Source organism: Rhinatrema bivittatum, chromosome 6 (assembly GCF_901001135.1).
Source record: "Rhinatrema bivittatum chromosome 6, aRhiBiv1.1, whole genome shotgun sequence".
Classification (NCBI taxonomy): Eukaryota; Metazoa; Chordata; class Amphibia; order Gymnophiona; family Rhinatrematidae; genus Rhinatrema; species Rhinatrema bivittatum.
The window spans coordinates 185835968-185851720 of NC_042620.1; the positions used below are offsets into that span (position 1 = coordinate 185835968).

The 15753-nt window shown below is 42.7% G+C and overlaps 1 protein-coding gene across 5 annotated transcripts in view; it reads left to right on the top strand.

Annotated features, from left to right (window-relative positions):
- CARF (calcium responsive transcription factor) overlaps positions 1-15753 on the top strand; it is a 435125-nt gene that overhangs the window by 148146 nt on the left and 271226 nt on the right. For all 5 annotated transcript variants that reach the window (XM_029606288.1, XM_029606289.1, XM_029606290.1 and 2 more), the window contains one exon: positions 5369-5490. In XM_029606288.1, the coding sequence (XP_029462148.1) occupies positions 5369-5490 (122 nt within the window). The remainder of the gene's footprint in view (positions 1-5368; positions 5491-15753) is intronic.

A 15753-nucleotide genomic window follows, 5' to 3' on the forward strand; every position in this document is an offset into this window, starting at 1 on the left:
CACTCCACAACTCTTAAATTACCAGAGGATAAGCTTAGGTTCCTTAAGTCACGTCCCATGAGACAAAAATTCCATGTGTCTAGGCTTTACTGCCCAGGAAAGAGTTCAATGATGCAGAAATTCTATTCTAGCAAGTTTCTGTCCTTTTGTGGAAGCCATAGGAGACTCTGCTTCTGCCAGTTTGGCAGCACTGAAAAGTTCACAATGAGGACTTCAAAAGTGAAGATCGGGGGTTGCCTGACCCATTTTTATGAAGAGTGGGCCCAAATCACCATAATCAATAGATTTTTTTCTGTAGTAAGAGACGGTTACACCTTAGAGTTTGCTCACCCAATGCCTTCATGATATCTTTGTTCCTCCTATCTAAAACAAGAGACAATGGATAGATGAATCTGGATCGCCTTCTTCAATTGGAGGTGGTGGTTCTGGTGCCAGAAGGCGAGTGGAATCAGTGTCTCTATTCCATTTATTTTGTAGTTCTCCAAAAGGAAGGCACATTCAGAGCTATTTTGGATTTAAATAAGATGAAATCTTGTTTAAAAGTGCCTCATTTTTGTATGGAGTTTCTCCTTTTGATAATTGCTGCAGTATAGAAAGGGGAGTTTCTGATGTCCTTGGACCTTTCAGAGACATATCTACACATTCTGATCTGGAGGGATCACCAAAGATTCCTAGGCTTTGTGGTTCTGGGAGGTCACTTCCAATTTTGGGCACTGCTGTTTGGGTTGGCAATGGCCCCTTGCACTTTATCAAAGAAAACGGTAGAGGTGATATGGTGCATCCATATCTGGATGAATTGTTGATACAAGCAAAGTTGAGAGAGGACTGCTAGTGAGTAGTCGACAGTAGTTGGTTTGCTGCAGGAGCTCAGTTGGGTGAATAATTTTCCCAAGAGCAAGCTTGTCCTTCTCAAGTTTTATAGTGTCTTTGGGCTCATTTTGAGACAAGTCTCAGAAGAGCGTTTCTTACTATAGAAAGAAAGCTGAAGCTTTAGGCTCAAGTTTGCAATTTGTTGCAAATCTGGTATTCCAGGGTTTGGGATTAACTCAAAGTACTGGCGTCCATGGCTTTGATATTGGATCTTGTCCCTTGGGCAGTGGCTCATATGCACCCATTGCAAAAGACCTTTCTTTTGAGATGGAACCCTTAGTCACAGGATTATGGAATAAAACTGCCTCGGGGAGGGGGGAGGAGAGGAGGCCAAGTTGACTCTGACCTAGTGGCTTTTGGATCAGAATTTGTCCAAAGGAATGTATTTAGAGATTCCAGATTGGATTGTTGTGACCATAGATGCAAGTCTGAAGGGCTGGGGATCTTTTTGTCAAGAGCAGAACTCGCAGGGCCTTTAGAGTGTAACGGAAGTGTCCTGGTCCAGATTGGAGACGCAGGTGATCAGAAGGGCCCTGATAGCCTTCCTGGGTATTAACAGGAATTAAGTAGTGAGAGTTCCATTAGACAATGCAAGGAGGCACCAGAAATTCAGTAGTGGCATTGGAAGTGAGTCAGTGGTTCAATGGGTGGGCAACCACCTTACATAGCCGGGGTGGAAAATGTTCAGGCAATTTGTAAAATAACATAAGGTTTGCCATACTGGGTCAGACCAAAGGTCCATCAAGCCCAACAGTGGCCAATCCAGGGTACAAGTACCTGGCAGGATCCCAAAAGGTTGATAATTTCCAGAGGATTTCCCCAAGTCCACCTTAATTATAGTTTATGGACTTTTCTTCCAGGAGCTTGTCTAAACCAATCCAGCGACACTAACATCTTTCACCACATCCTCTGGCAACAAATTCCAGAGTTTAAGTATGCAATAAGTACAAAAAAATATTTTTCCTATTTGTCTTAAATGTATCACCTAGTATCTTTTTGAAAGAGTAAACAGCTGATTCGCATTTACCCATTCCACTCCACTCATTTTATAGACCTCTATCATATCTCCCTTCTGCAGTCTCTTCTTCAAACTAAAGAGCCCTATACTCTTTAGCCTTTCCTCATAGAGGAATTTTCATCACTTTTATTATTTTAGTCGTCCTCTATAACTTTCTAACTCTGCTATATCTTCTTTGAGATGAGGTACACACAGTATTAAAGGTGCAGTCATACTATGGAGTGATATATAAGCATTATGACACTCTCTGTTTTATTCTCCATTCCTTTCCTAATAATTCCTAGCATTCTTTTTGCTTTTGTGGCTGCTGCCGCACAATGAGCAAAGATGTCAACATATCCATGATGATGCCTAGATCCTTTTCCTGGGTAGTGACTCCCAATGTAGAACCTTGCATTGTGTAGCTATAATTTGAGTTTATCTTCCCTACATGCATCACTTTGCACTTGTCACATTAAATGCCATCTGCTATTTGGTTGCCCATTCTTGCAACGTCCTCTTGCAATTTTTTACAATCTGCTTGTGACTTAACAACTTTGAATAAACAAATTTGTTCACCTCACTTATCATTCCCATCTCTAAGGGCCACTCTACCTTTTTCCATTGAGAAAACTGACATTTAACCCTACTCTCTGTTTATCATTTAACCAGTTCTCAATCCACAATAGAACATTGCCTCCTATTCCATGACTTTTTAATTTCCTCAAGTGTCTCAGATGAGCTACTTTTTCAAATGCTTTCTGAAAATCTAAGTACATTATATCAATTGGCTCACCTTTTGAGCAGGCACATGCTGGATCCTGGCAAATGGAAGCCGGCAGAAAAGGCCTTTGCGATTCTCTGCTCCAGATGGGAGATTCCATAAGTGGATCTGATGGCAACAAGAGTGAATGCTAAGGTTTTGTAGTATTCCAACCATAGAAGGGAGGTAGGAACAGAGTGCCTGGATGCCCTTGCACAGCTGTAGCTTCAGAATTGCCTGTTGTATGTATTCCCCCATGGCTTTTGATAGGAAAAGTTCTTCGGAGAACAGAGCGACATTGGGGAATGATGATTCTGGTAGTTCCGGAGTGGCCCAGACATCCAGGCTTCATAGATTTGATCAGACTCCAGGCAGGCAATTCCTTCAGCTTTATGCAGAATCCATGTCATCTACATCAAGGTCCAATATGCTTGGAGCAGGTGGATCACTTTTGTCTCATGGCCTGGCTCTTGAGAGGAGGCAATTTAAGAAGGAAAGGTTATTCAGAAGAAGTAATTTCAACCTTGTTGCAGACTAGGAAGCCGCCTTCTTCCTTGGCTTATGTTTGGGTGTGTAAGTTCAAAACCCGCTGTCAAAGAGAGGGCTTTTCATCTTTTCAAGTGTCGGTTTCTTGCATCCTTTCTTTTCTATAGGCAGGATTGCAGAAACTTTCAGATCTAAATTCTCCTAGGGTGCAAGCGGATTCCATCTCTTATCAGTGGAAAGGTTCAAGGTTGTTCTTTAGCGTCTAACCCAGATGTGGTCAGGTTTTTGATGGCAGTGAAACATCTGTATCCTCTGTTTTGGAGTTTGGTGCCTCCGTGGAACCTTAATTTGATGTTACGGACTTTGTGTATTTGACATTTCAAACCTATCCATGAGGCTTCCCTACAGGACCTTACTCTGAAGGCTGTATTTCTGGTAGCTTTTTGTTCAGCAAGGCATATTTTGGAACTGCAGGCATTGTCGTGCAGAGATCAGTTTCTGAAGTTTTCAGATCAGGGGTATCAATCATACGGGATCCCTTCCTTAGTGGTTTCTGCATTCCGCCTAGAGCAGTCTATAGAGTTGACTGCCTTTAAGAAGTCAGATTTGGAGGGAGGAACTCAATTCAAAAGCCTGCATCTGCTAGATGTCCATAGATTGCTACTTCATTATCTGAAGGTGCAAATAGCTTCAGAAGATCCAATCACCTTTTTGTTGTGTTCATTGAACATAAGAAAAGGAAGCAGGAACCAAAGCGACTATTGCCAGATGGATTAAGCAGGCAATTGCATCTGCATAGATTTCTAAAGGCTTAGCAATTATCTGGAAGATCATAAGGTGCACTCCACTAGGGGTCAGGCGACATCATGGACGGAGTGCCAGTTATCACCACAGAATATTTGTAGGGTGGCTACATGATCCTTTTTCCATTCCTTCTGTCAGCACTACAGTTTGAATGTGCCTTTGGGGCGGGTGTTTTACTTAGCAGGTCTTTCAGCTTCCCTCCCAGTTTAGGGTGACTTGGGTACATCTCATTTGTCGACTTGTCTTGGGGATGAAGAGGAAGGAAAAATTAGTTCTAACTTGCTAACTTTCTTTCCTCGAGTCCTATTACAACAGTCCAGAATCCCACTTGTTCATTCTTCAGACCATTCTACTGCATGTATACAGGACAGACTGTTATTATTGTTTTCTGCTTTTTTGAAAGTTCACACCCTCTTATTCATAGGGTTCAAGCCTAGTGTTAGAGTTTCATTGGCAAGTTTGTAGTCTTCCCCCTGCTCGTGGGGATAGTTTTTGTTAGCTTTTATATAGAATTGTAAGTAATGTAGTGCCACTAATTATAGAGTAATTATTGATATTGGAACCTCCAACTGTATAATGCACAGTATTTATACATTTATTAATTCCTCTGGCAAGGGTCGATTAGAGTTCATTTTAATCAGGACAAGGACTCATTCGTTTGTCTGTTAGTGATTTTATTGAGTGTTTTTATCAATTAGAATGTAATTGATTGATTGATATAATGATCATTTAGGTGATTTAGAAAACTAAACGCATTGTCACAATTTCTATAGTAGCACTACAACTTCTTGACTGTTATTTTGCACATATTTAATTCAGAGCAATCTGCCCCAACTAAAGGTAACTTCAGGCCTCTTAATTAAAATTTGGTTTGTTCTCTCGCTATGTTGACAAACAGCAGTTGAAGGAGATGGGTAGCTTCTTGCTCTGTGAAGACATCTGCATCTTTCTGCAGGTCAGAAAAGCTCTTCTGGCTGCAGGCATCTCTGATGAGCAACTGTTTGCACAAAATACAGGCAGAGCTGTAGGCAGATTCAGGTATCTGGCTTCGAGGGTGTTCCTTGTTCTCAGCGGGAGCCCTTTGATGGTCAACTCCTTGATGGGTTGGCGGGCCTTTTTGTTCCTTTTTTCACTCACCTTTATAGCAGTGCATTTGCATAATATATACACAGTTAATGCTCTCTGGGAGATTTTTTTTTTTTTTTTTTTTTTTAATAAAAGTGAAGCTTTCATGTTAGCATAGAGACCTACATTGTCTCAAAATGCCATTAGAGATAAGCGTTCTCCAATCAGTATCAAAGCTCTTTGTTTCAGGCAGAGCTAAAGTAGACAGGTAAGCAAATTTGCTGACCATGAGTTGGAATGAGTGAAATTGGCTTTTTTCAAGGCTTTAGCTTTCTAGTTCTATAATTTATTTGGGTTCTATTTTTTCTATTGTGGTAATTCAGGGACCTCACCTGGATCAGTCATTGCTAAAGTGGAATCAAGCCAGGCGGGGGAACCCTTGTCTCCTGCTCAGCTGCTCTCTTCGCTCTCATCGCTTCAGCCCAAAATCTTTGCACAGCTCCAGGTAAGTAGCCAGAAGAGTACTCAGTTGTTTTAACCATACCCTATACACTAGAGCCACATGGTCATTCTCTATACAGGGTGTTGGGAGCTTCATCATAGCTAAGAATCATACACCTTGACTGATGTAACACATTTCCTTTCGGAAGTAGTTACTGGGCTGAAATAACCCTACTTCTTGCACAACTGTGTTCTGTAATTTCATTGTTTCATCTCCAAAATGGGAACAGAGGTAAACTAATCCTAGTTCCAGCACACATATGTAACCCCATTTCCTGTGTTACTTTAAAGAAATATGGTGATCTCTCCAATGCCCTCCAGGAAAGACAATTGGATAAGGATTATCTCCAGATGCTCTCAAAAAATAAGACAATGCACACTGGATTTGTGGTTCCCAAAGTAAAATTTATTTATTTTTTATAATTTTTTCTTTATTAAATTTTCAGTTAATCTAACACAAAATACAGGAAATGATGTGAATATCATATTACATTTTCATAATTACAATCAGGAATAATAATACTATTCTGCATCATCAACCATAATTCTGGAGGGAACACGCAAATATACAGTCTTACTTATAATATTCTACTATAAATGCATATACAAAAAAATAAAAATTAAGTGAGGAGAGTTTTATTATTTATTTTGGTCATCATTACTATCCCCTCCAGGGCTCCTATCTGACAAAAAAAAGTCTCTAGATGGAGAGGGTCAGAGAAAGTAAACTTTTTCCCTTGAAAGGTAACATATCAAAAACATGGATATTTCAAAAAGAAATTAGCTCCTAATGTTACAAATTTACCTTTTAGGGACAGGAAATGCCTCTGTCTATCTTGTGTAGATCTGGAGACATCAGGGAAAATTTGTATTTTCTGACCACAAAATGCCAAATCCTTATTCTTAAAGAAAGCTTTGAAAAATCTTATCTTTATCTGTTTCAAGGACAAAAGACACAAAAAGCGTTGATCTATTGTAAATGATATTAGTTGACTCCTCCAGGAATATTGACACTCCCAGACTAATGCAGTCAGCCATACCCCCATCTTGAATCTTAACGTTACTCCCGGTTTTATTGGGGAAATAGAAAATTTTTGAGAACTCGGGTATATTCTCATCTTTATATAATAATATTTCCCTTAGATATTTTCTAAACATTTCTAGTGGTGATAATAACCTAGTCTTGGGGAAATTGATCAATCGTAAATTTTTTGATCTTATCAAATTTTCTATGTTTTCCATTTCGTTATGTATAACCAAATTATCCTTAATATGAACACTTTCCGTATTCTGTAATAATTGGACTTTGGCCGTAACATACCCAAACTATTTTCTAAACAGGACATTTTTTTTGCCTGATCATCAATCATCAATCTGTTAGAATTAACAATGGAAGACAATGTAGGTCTCTATGCTAACATGAAAGCTTGAGAGACATTTGAGTGTAATTTAGAGATCATCTTCCACAAGTCAATAAGGGTCACACTATTAAGGATCTCTACAGGCTGTTGATCTAGCTTGTGTGTTTCCCCATGTGCGCCATCATTATCTAAAATAGGTATCTGGTTAGATGTTAGTTGACCAGCCTGAGGATAGCTGTTAAACTTCTCCATTTCAGCAGCCTCGCCAGATTTTAAAACTGTACCTTGTTGACATCAAGTGGAGGAGCTATTGATGATTGAGGGGATAGAGATGGTCCTGCGCCAGGACTCAGGGCGACTGATAATAATACTCCCTCACTGTCCTCACTTGGCGATTCAATCAGCCTTAAGACATGATTGTCTATTGGGCCTTTAGCTGTAATTGGAGAAGATGAAACAAAAAAGATGATAAGAAAACTTCAATTACACAAGATCCAGCAAACTCCATCAAATGTATCCGAAAAAGAAGAAAATCAGACAGAAATCAAACAAAGCTGCTCCTTCGGCACGTGGCTTAGGCAGCATGCCGGCGGTGACTGCACACCACACTGCCGCTGGTTTTAAAGCAATCACACACAAAAGAAGAGCTTATTTTTTATGATAACTTTTTCAACATTTTATTTATGCCACCGCATATTAAATACCTATCTAGACAATTAAAATCTATCTAGCTCACACACACCCTCTCATACATTCAACACACATTTCTCATAAAAACATGTAAATACACATTTCAGACATCGTAATTTTTATAGCATTTAAAGTAATATAAGTCAGTATAAATCAATAATTCATGATCAATTCAAATAAGTCATCCATGAAAAAAATCCTATGTAGCTTTATCAAAAAAGCACATGATATTCAAAACCTTATCCCAAAAAGCACGAAATATTCAAAAGGTAAGTCCGACAAAGATCTTTGTTTCACCCTCTTGTCCTAAGGGCTTCCTCAGGGACTGACTCAAGATGGAATAATCTTCAATAATCGGAATCTTCAACAGTAAATTCACTTCAACAGTATCAAATTGATCACACTCCGTATTTCACCATTTTAACTTATTCAACCACTGAAGCGTAGAAGTTCTTAATTATCAATTTCAGCAAACGACCAAATACTGCTTCCTGATTCTAAATAAAAGATATTAAAAATATCTTATTGGATCAAAAAGGATATGTACTGTTTTGCACTATGATATATCAATATCTGAATGACTGCGGCTATACAAATACTTAAATTCACCAGGTAATCATAAAAGTATACCTCATATGAATTCCTTCACAAATTGGAATACACAAATACCACATAAGATAGCAAGCGATTCTCATAGGATCTCCTATACCGCTAACACTCCGTTATCTGCATAAAAAGAAGCAGACGTATAATAGATGGTTAGAGACTAAGAATCACACTTAAACACAACAGAAAAACCCGTAACTGGCGGGTTTATAGATGTCAAAACTCACAGAGAGTCCATAAATATCAACACATTATACGAGCATCAAAAAAGATGTCAAGGATATTTTACAGAAATTACGGCTAATTCACCGACTTCACACGTGTCCCATATATTCCAGTGTCCCAATATAAATTCACCACCTGTAATGCACAAATATACCAAAAGTGAATGAGCAAATTACCCGGCACAAAAAATATCTTACCAACGCTGTCTTCCAACTGATCAAACGTACACCTACCCGGAACTGACGTACTCCCAAGGATTTGTAAAGCGTAATGACGTGTCCCCAAATGTTATATCTCTTATACCGCGTTCACTAAAGAGATAATCACAAAATTGAAGTATATCGGATTAATTAGAATCTACTCAATGAGTGACCATATGAGAGCCATTAGTAGATGTCAACAGGAAATAAGATGAACCTAACCAACATTCCAATTCACAAACAATAAACAACGAGAGCTCCCCATTCACATAAATGTGCTCCATTCAATGGGACCATTAAGTCCCTTCGGAGCAGATGTAGACCAATTGAAAATGAATCGTTGATCCACTTTCGCAGAGCAGCGGATAAATCACCGCCGTTCTTAAGATACAACTTCTTTATTACGAAGAACTTAATGTTCTCTCACGAATGTTTAAATTCCATCCAATGGTTCACAAGAGGCGCGTGTTCTTTTAAAGCTTTAACATGACTGCAATGTTCAATAATCCGAGCTCTAATAGACCTGCTTGTCTGGCCCACATACATTAATTCACATGGACATTTTATGATGTATATGACACCACTGCTGTTACAAGTGAACAGCTCAGGCAAGAAATATACACGATTGGTGTTAGGAGGCTGGAATTCTGTACATTGCAAAACATGCCTACAAACCGAACAAGACCCGCAGGATATCTGTCCCCGAGCCCGATTAACTTCTAGATCGGTATCTCTACATCCTTTTAGCTTGTCCCATGAGGACTGGTGTTTTTTAATAGCAAAGATAGGTTGTTGGCTGAAAGCATCCAAAGGAGATAATATGTACCAATATTATCTCCTTTGGAAACCTGAGCGGAGACTATGTGCATCAGTACTTCTATCTAAATTATTAGATAATTGAAGTTTTATCCGTAAGCACATTATTGTGACATAAGAAAAAGAGAACTCTCTCCATACAGCCCCTGAGGGCAAGCCCCAAGAGGGGTGAAACTCGGCCAGTCGGGCACCTGTATGAATATATGTCTCCACTCAAATAAAAGGTTATACTTGGACTATTTTGATGTCTAATCTATATTATTGCCCAAACGGCGTTCTTAGACAACCTGCCCTCCTGCTTCATTAGTCCATCTCCTCAGCTGGACTTCATAGGCGCCAAACTAGACACGATGTAGGCAAAAGCATTTTTGCCCCGCGATCGGGCTATTGCCCTTGCCTCGCTGGCTGCTTCTGCCTTCTGCTCAGTTTGCTGGGCTACATGGCAGCTTCCATCCATGTTATCCCTCTCGCCCATAGGTGCATGCGGAGGGCTCAATGGACCTTGCGGTCACAGTGGTGACAGGCCTCTCAGGACCTTGAGACTTGTGATGCAGACACGAAACCTCTGCGGGCGTCTCTGTCTGGTAGGAGCATCTCTCCAATTTGGAGAAGGGGGATTCCCTTCCAACTGCTCCACCTCAAGTGATCCTCACTACTGATGCATCTCCTCAGGGCTGGGAGGGGAGAGAGCAGTTACAGATTGATGACATCTTGGCCCACTTAAAGGGCCGTGACTAAGGTGCATCTGGCCTCTTTGTTCCCGGCCAGCTTTGGGATCGTGTCCACATTCTGAACTCCAGCCCATAGCCAGGATCATCGTGTGGTGCCTTGGATTGCTTCAAAAACAGTGCAGTAGGATGGAGCCAGTGGCAGGCGGCTCTATTTGTTGGGCATTCCGGGATGGCATGGAGGTTAAATGAAATAGCAGCAACATGCAGTCCTAGCCCATACAAAACAGTCTCTTGCTTGACACCAGAACACAGCATTGGCAGTATTGTAGGCTGTGGTTTTGAATCCCCACTAGTTAATTCCAAAAAAAAAAAGGAGAGGTGGAGGAATCGGTATGGTACTGAGGCTAAGACTATGCCACGTGGCTGAACCAGTTCTCGAGCATCAGTCCCAAGAAGTTAGTCGGCTTGGGGTTTTTCCACCCCCTACTGGAACAGACATGCCGGAGCCCGCACAGGAGCACAATATGCATTTAGGGGCCATCTACGAAATGGCTCCGGCACTTACCCCTGCATCAAAGGGCCAGGTGAAATCATGGTGCGGAAAAAAGGGGAGATAAACAACCACAGCAGTGGGGCGCACATTGACCAGAGACAAGGGAGGGATATAGTGACAAGACAAGAGGGTGTGGCAAGTCATCTGACCAAGAAGGACATTATAGCGGGAGTCCACCTAATATGACCCAGCAGGAGTGGGAGAGCTTGCCAACTCAACATGCAGCAAGGGAGACTACAACTGCGGCGAGTGCAGTACATGACCAGCAGCAGGACACCCCCATTGGGGCACTGGTTTCTTCCATTGCACACCGGAACCCCTATGAAAGCACACAGCTATAAAACGAATGGAATGCAAATCAACAGGGACCTACACATACTGGGGGGGGGGGGCGCGGGGGGTATGGAAATAGCACGAAGACAGATGGCACATGGTTGGCCTTCTGGGGCCCATGCTTGCAATCAGAATATGGAGGGGCAGGGTCATGCCGTAGGCCTTGCAGCATACATGAACTACGATAATGCAGCATGGCAGCAGAGAGCGCTTTGGGTTCTCAGTGCACCTGGCTTAGTTGCTGGATGGGGCCCTGCCATTTGTCCCCACAGTGGAGAAGCACACTGTGGTTTCCCATTATATGGTGGCTTTTATCTGTATCCATACCCTCCCTCCCCCACAAACACACCATGGAGGCATTGACCAGCTTCCATCCCTGGAACCTGGGGCAGACAGCACATGAAGTTCCACATGCCAGTTCGAGCAGCACTAGGGCGGCAGAAGGCACCGCGCCAGGTGTCCACAAGGTCCTTGCCCATCTACCGATGACAGGCATATCACAAGTCGGACCGGCCACCCAAAGGACCTAAGAACACAGCTTAATCCACAGATTGAGGCTGTAGTCGCAGCACCTAGCAGCACAGGACCAGCAGCCCAGAACAGTGAAATCAAGGGTGAGTCAAGGAAGGATGCCAGGGGTAGCGTGAGTGCTGAGGGTAGCGTGCATGCTGATGGAGAGAAGATGTGAGAAAAAACGCAAGGCCAGGTGCAAGCTTAGGGCCAGCTCTAGCACAAGTGGTAGTTCCTTGGAGACATTCGACTTGGACTCAGTGGCTGATAATAGCCCTCAGTCCCCGACAGCCGGAGCCGGCAAGGCATCCAGAGGCCCTGCAGCGTTTACCACTTTATCTGAATTGTGGGAGAGAGTTCCCAGATCCCTTTACAGAAAGATTAGAAACTATCTTACATTGACATTTTTCGTAACATGGAGGGAAGTCATCAGAGGATAGCAAAGGATGAGGGTGCGACACTTAATGCTGACAGAAGAGACCCTAGGAACATCATCAAGTGGACCCTCACCTTCCTGCATATGTTAAGTTTGTAAAGCATGATGACCCCTCCCAATATGGCCCCATGCTAAGCTGCGCAGATAACATCCTCGAAATTTATAAGGAAGATGATGGTTGGGCATGGCTGAGTTATGACGAGAAATTCTGGGACAAGATGGAAGAAAATTGTTTCATGTCTTGGGGAACACAGGATGTTATCTTGTGGTTGAAACAGATGACGCGCAAGGCAAGCAATGCAGGAGCACACATGTGGGTGCTGAGGAAGTCATCAACCATGCAGGCCACAGGGGCAGCACAGGTTCACGACAACATCTGCTGGCGGTACAACAGATCGACATGCAGTTTCCAGGACTACAAGTTCATGCATGTTTGTTCATCCTGTGCTGTTCCTCACCCGGTCATGAAATGCTCCAAGAAACCATTGGGAGGGAATAATGGAAAAGGGAGATGAAAACCAGCAATTTGGCAAAGCACAGTCACCCACTGACCTGTTGGCTATGATCCCTTGCCTGGAACAGTACCCCAAGTGCAGAGAGATACAACGGATTTCCCATTCCATTCCGGGGTCACCTGGAAGGGACAACTACCTCCAATGCTACATCCATGGTGTGAAACACAAACATCGTACAAGCAAAATTGGGCACTGAGTTGGTAATGGGACATATGGCAGGTTCATTTTCATGTCAGCCTTTTCAAAAAATGTACCTATTACCTTTGGTCCCTAAGAAAGAGCCCGGCAAGTTTTGTCTTATCCAGAACCTCTCCTACGCTCCAGACTCATCTGTGAATGATTAGCTTCCCCCTGAAGAGTGCTCAGTGCTGTATGCATCATTTGACCATGCCATAGCATTACTCAGAAGTGCGGTGCGGGCGCCTTAATGTCCAAGACTAATATAGAGTCAGCATTCAGGTTGTTGCCTGTTCATCCGAGCAGTTTCCTGTTGGGCTTTTGGTTCCGAATCCAATACTACTTTGATAAATGCATGCCAATGGGGTGTTAAGTTTCATGTGCCTACTTCGAGCTCTTCAGTTCTTTCCTTCACTAGGTGACATCACTGCAGGCAGGATCTAGAAACATTATACATTACCTTGATGATTTTTTATTTGTCGGGTCAAAGGAATCGGGCACATGCGCACGCCTTTTGCAGAAATTCCAATCCATTACCGATGACTTTGGTGTTACCCTGGCCCATAAGAAAACTTAAGGCCCTTCTGCAGTCATTTGTTTTCTTGGCATAGAGTTGGAATCGATCAACATGGTTTCTTGGCTCCCAGATGACAAAGTGGGGAAACTGCGTGTAATGTTGTGACAGGCATTGACAGCAAAGAAACTTATGCTGTGATTGGTCCAAGCCATCTTAGGGACACTGAACTTCGCCTGTCGAGTAATTCCCATGGGGCGAGTTTTCTTGAGGAGGTTGGCTACCGCAACACTCAACATCAGTAAGCTGCATCACTTTGTGAGGATGTGCCTGCAGACATCTCCATATGGACATCATTTCTGGATGAATTTAATGCTGTGTCCATGTGACAGGGATCTCCGCTCTCGAGCAGAGATTTGGATATACACTTGGATGCCTCAGGGGGCTGGGGCTTTGGGGTATTCTGTCAAGGGGCATGGTACACTGAGCTTTAGCCAGCTGCTTGGGATGAAGTCGGCTTGACAAGGAATATCACATTCCTGGAATTATTCCCCATATGGGTAGCTCTTGTGTTATGGAGCAAATGATTTAGGGACAAACACACAATTTTTTGGTGTGACAATCAAGTGTTAGTCCAGGTTTTGAACAGACAGTCAGCTAAATGCCCCAAGGTGGTAGATTTGCTAAGGGAAGTTGTCCTCGCGAGTTTGCGCCTCAATACCACAGTGAGGACAAGGCACGTTCCATGGGTTTGTAATTGTATTGCTGATTCCTTCTCATGCTAAGTAGGATTTGTTTTACAAGCTGATGAACAGAGAACTCCAATGCCGGAGCACCTGTGGATGATTGGTCTCCAACCACCAAGGACTTTGCACGATGGTCCTTGGCTCCAGCTACATGGTCTGCATATTGCCGAAGTTATGACCACATGACAAGATTCCTAACTCGCCACGGAACTTTTGCCTTCAGATTTACTCCGAAGCTTTACTTGCCCTTCTGCTTTTCGAACATCTGAATTGGCTCAACATAAGTTTTTAAAAAAATTGTCGTTCTGGCTGTGGCCTTCACACCTGCAAACTCAACCCCATTTCGGATTATCCTCCTCAGGGTGCTTCACACAACATTAAGACAACTTCTCTAACTGCACATGGACTTTATTCCTGTCTTTAAATTTTGAACATTTACCAAAAGTTGATTTCTTGGGCTTCTGTCCCTCCTGACACAGCCCATGTGGCGAAACACGGTCCGTGTTGGGGGACCAAAACATTTCTTCAACCATTCATGAATAAAGATGGAAACGCTGAATCTAATTTCTTTCTATGCTTCATCTTTTGAGTAATCCAGTACAAGGTTCCTCAAACTTCTTTAGTGCTATACCATTTACTATTGTGGTTTATACCAATTGTATATACCGCTCATCATCTCCACTTCCCATTGGCTAAGATTCCTAACACAACACGGCTGGAGGCCTGGACCAGTGCTGGAAATCCTGAAGGTAAAGTATATCTTTTTGCCAAGGAAATGGGGGCATCCAGAGGCTCTGGTTAGACATCTAGCAGGTCTGGACTTTTTCTGAAACGTGCACAGATGGGGGGATCCCACCAAATCCTTCCTGTTGAAGAAGATGTTGGCAAGTTGGTCGAGAAAATTGAGGCTGACCATGGACACATGACTTTCAATTACACTTGATCTGCTAGGGACCCTATGGGTGCTCTTGGCATCCATCTCACTTCCGACTTCAAAACAAACCTGTTTCATCTTGCCTTCTCGCTGGCCTTTTTGGGGGCTTTATGTTTGAGCGAGTTGGTTGCATCCAGCAAGAACAATCCGGGTACCTGTGGCATACTGTTGCGGAACATGACACGTACACCTCTAGTGCTCCGTATAAAGAAACACAGGTCGAAAACCAATCAGGCGGGAAAGGGTGCAATCCTTTCTTTGAAGCAGATTGAGGCATGCATCACTTGTCCTGTCCAGAACATGAAGTATTTAGCTGTTCGAACCTCTGGAGATGTACATTTGCTGGTGCGCGCTGACCAGTTCCCAATGGCCAGATATCAGTTCTTCACTGTGCTCAGAATGGCTGAACAAAAATGAGCCTGGATGCCAAAAAATTTACCACACACTCCTTTATGATTGGAGCGGCCAAGAACATGGCACAAGCAGGTCTATGGATAACACCATAAAGCAGATAGGAAGATGGAGATCCACAGCAGTCAATACTTATGTCGGGATGGACTGGGTGAGCACACCTACTCATAATTCTTAATTGTATTTTGCAGATCTGCGCTGGGCTCAATTAACTACTTGGATTATCGGTCACTCTTTTGTGCATTGGTTTGCTAAGAGAGCACACAATCGCCCCTATGGCCCGTATTTGGGATTGGCACATCACGGGCTGGTCATGGCATGGATGGACAAGCCAGGTATGCATTGGGACCATTTATTACCCCTTCTTTGGCATTTGAGGGTTTCAACGACGGCCCCAGACACCATCATAGTACATTTGGGGTGCAGTGACCTCATCGAATTATCAAGCAAGTAATTAATTATGAGGATCAAGAATTACTTGGTTGAGCTATCATCCTGGTTCCTGCATACTCATTTCTTGTGTTCTGACGTTATTTCACATCCAAAATTGAATGACTTGAAACTGTGGA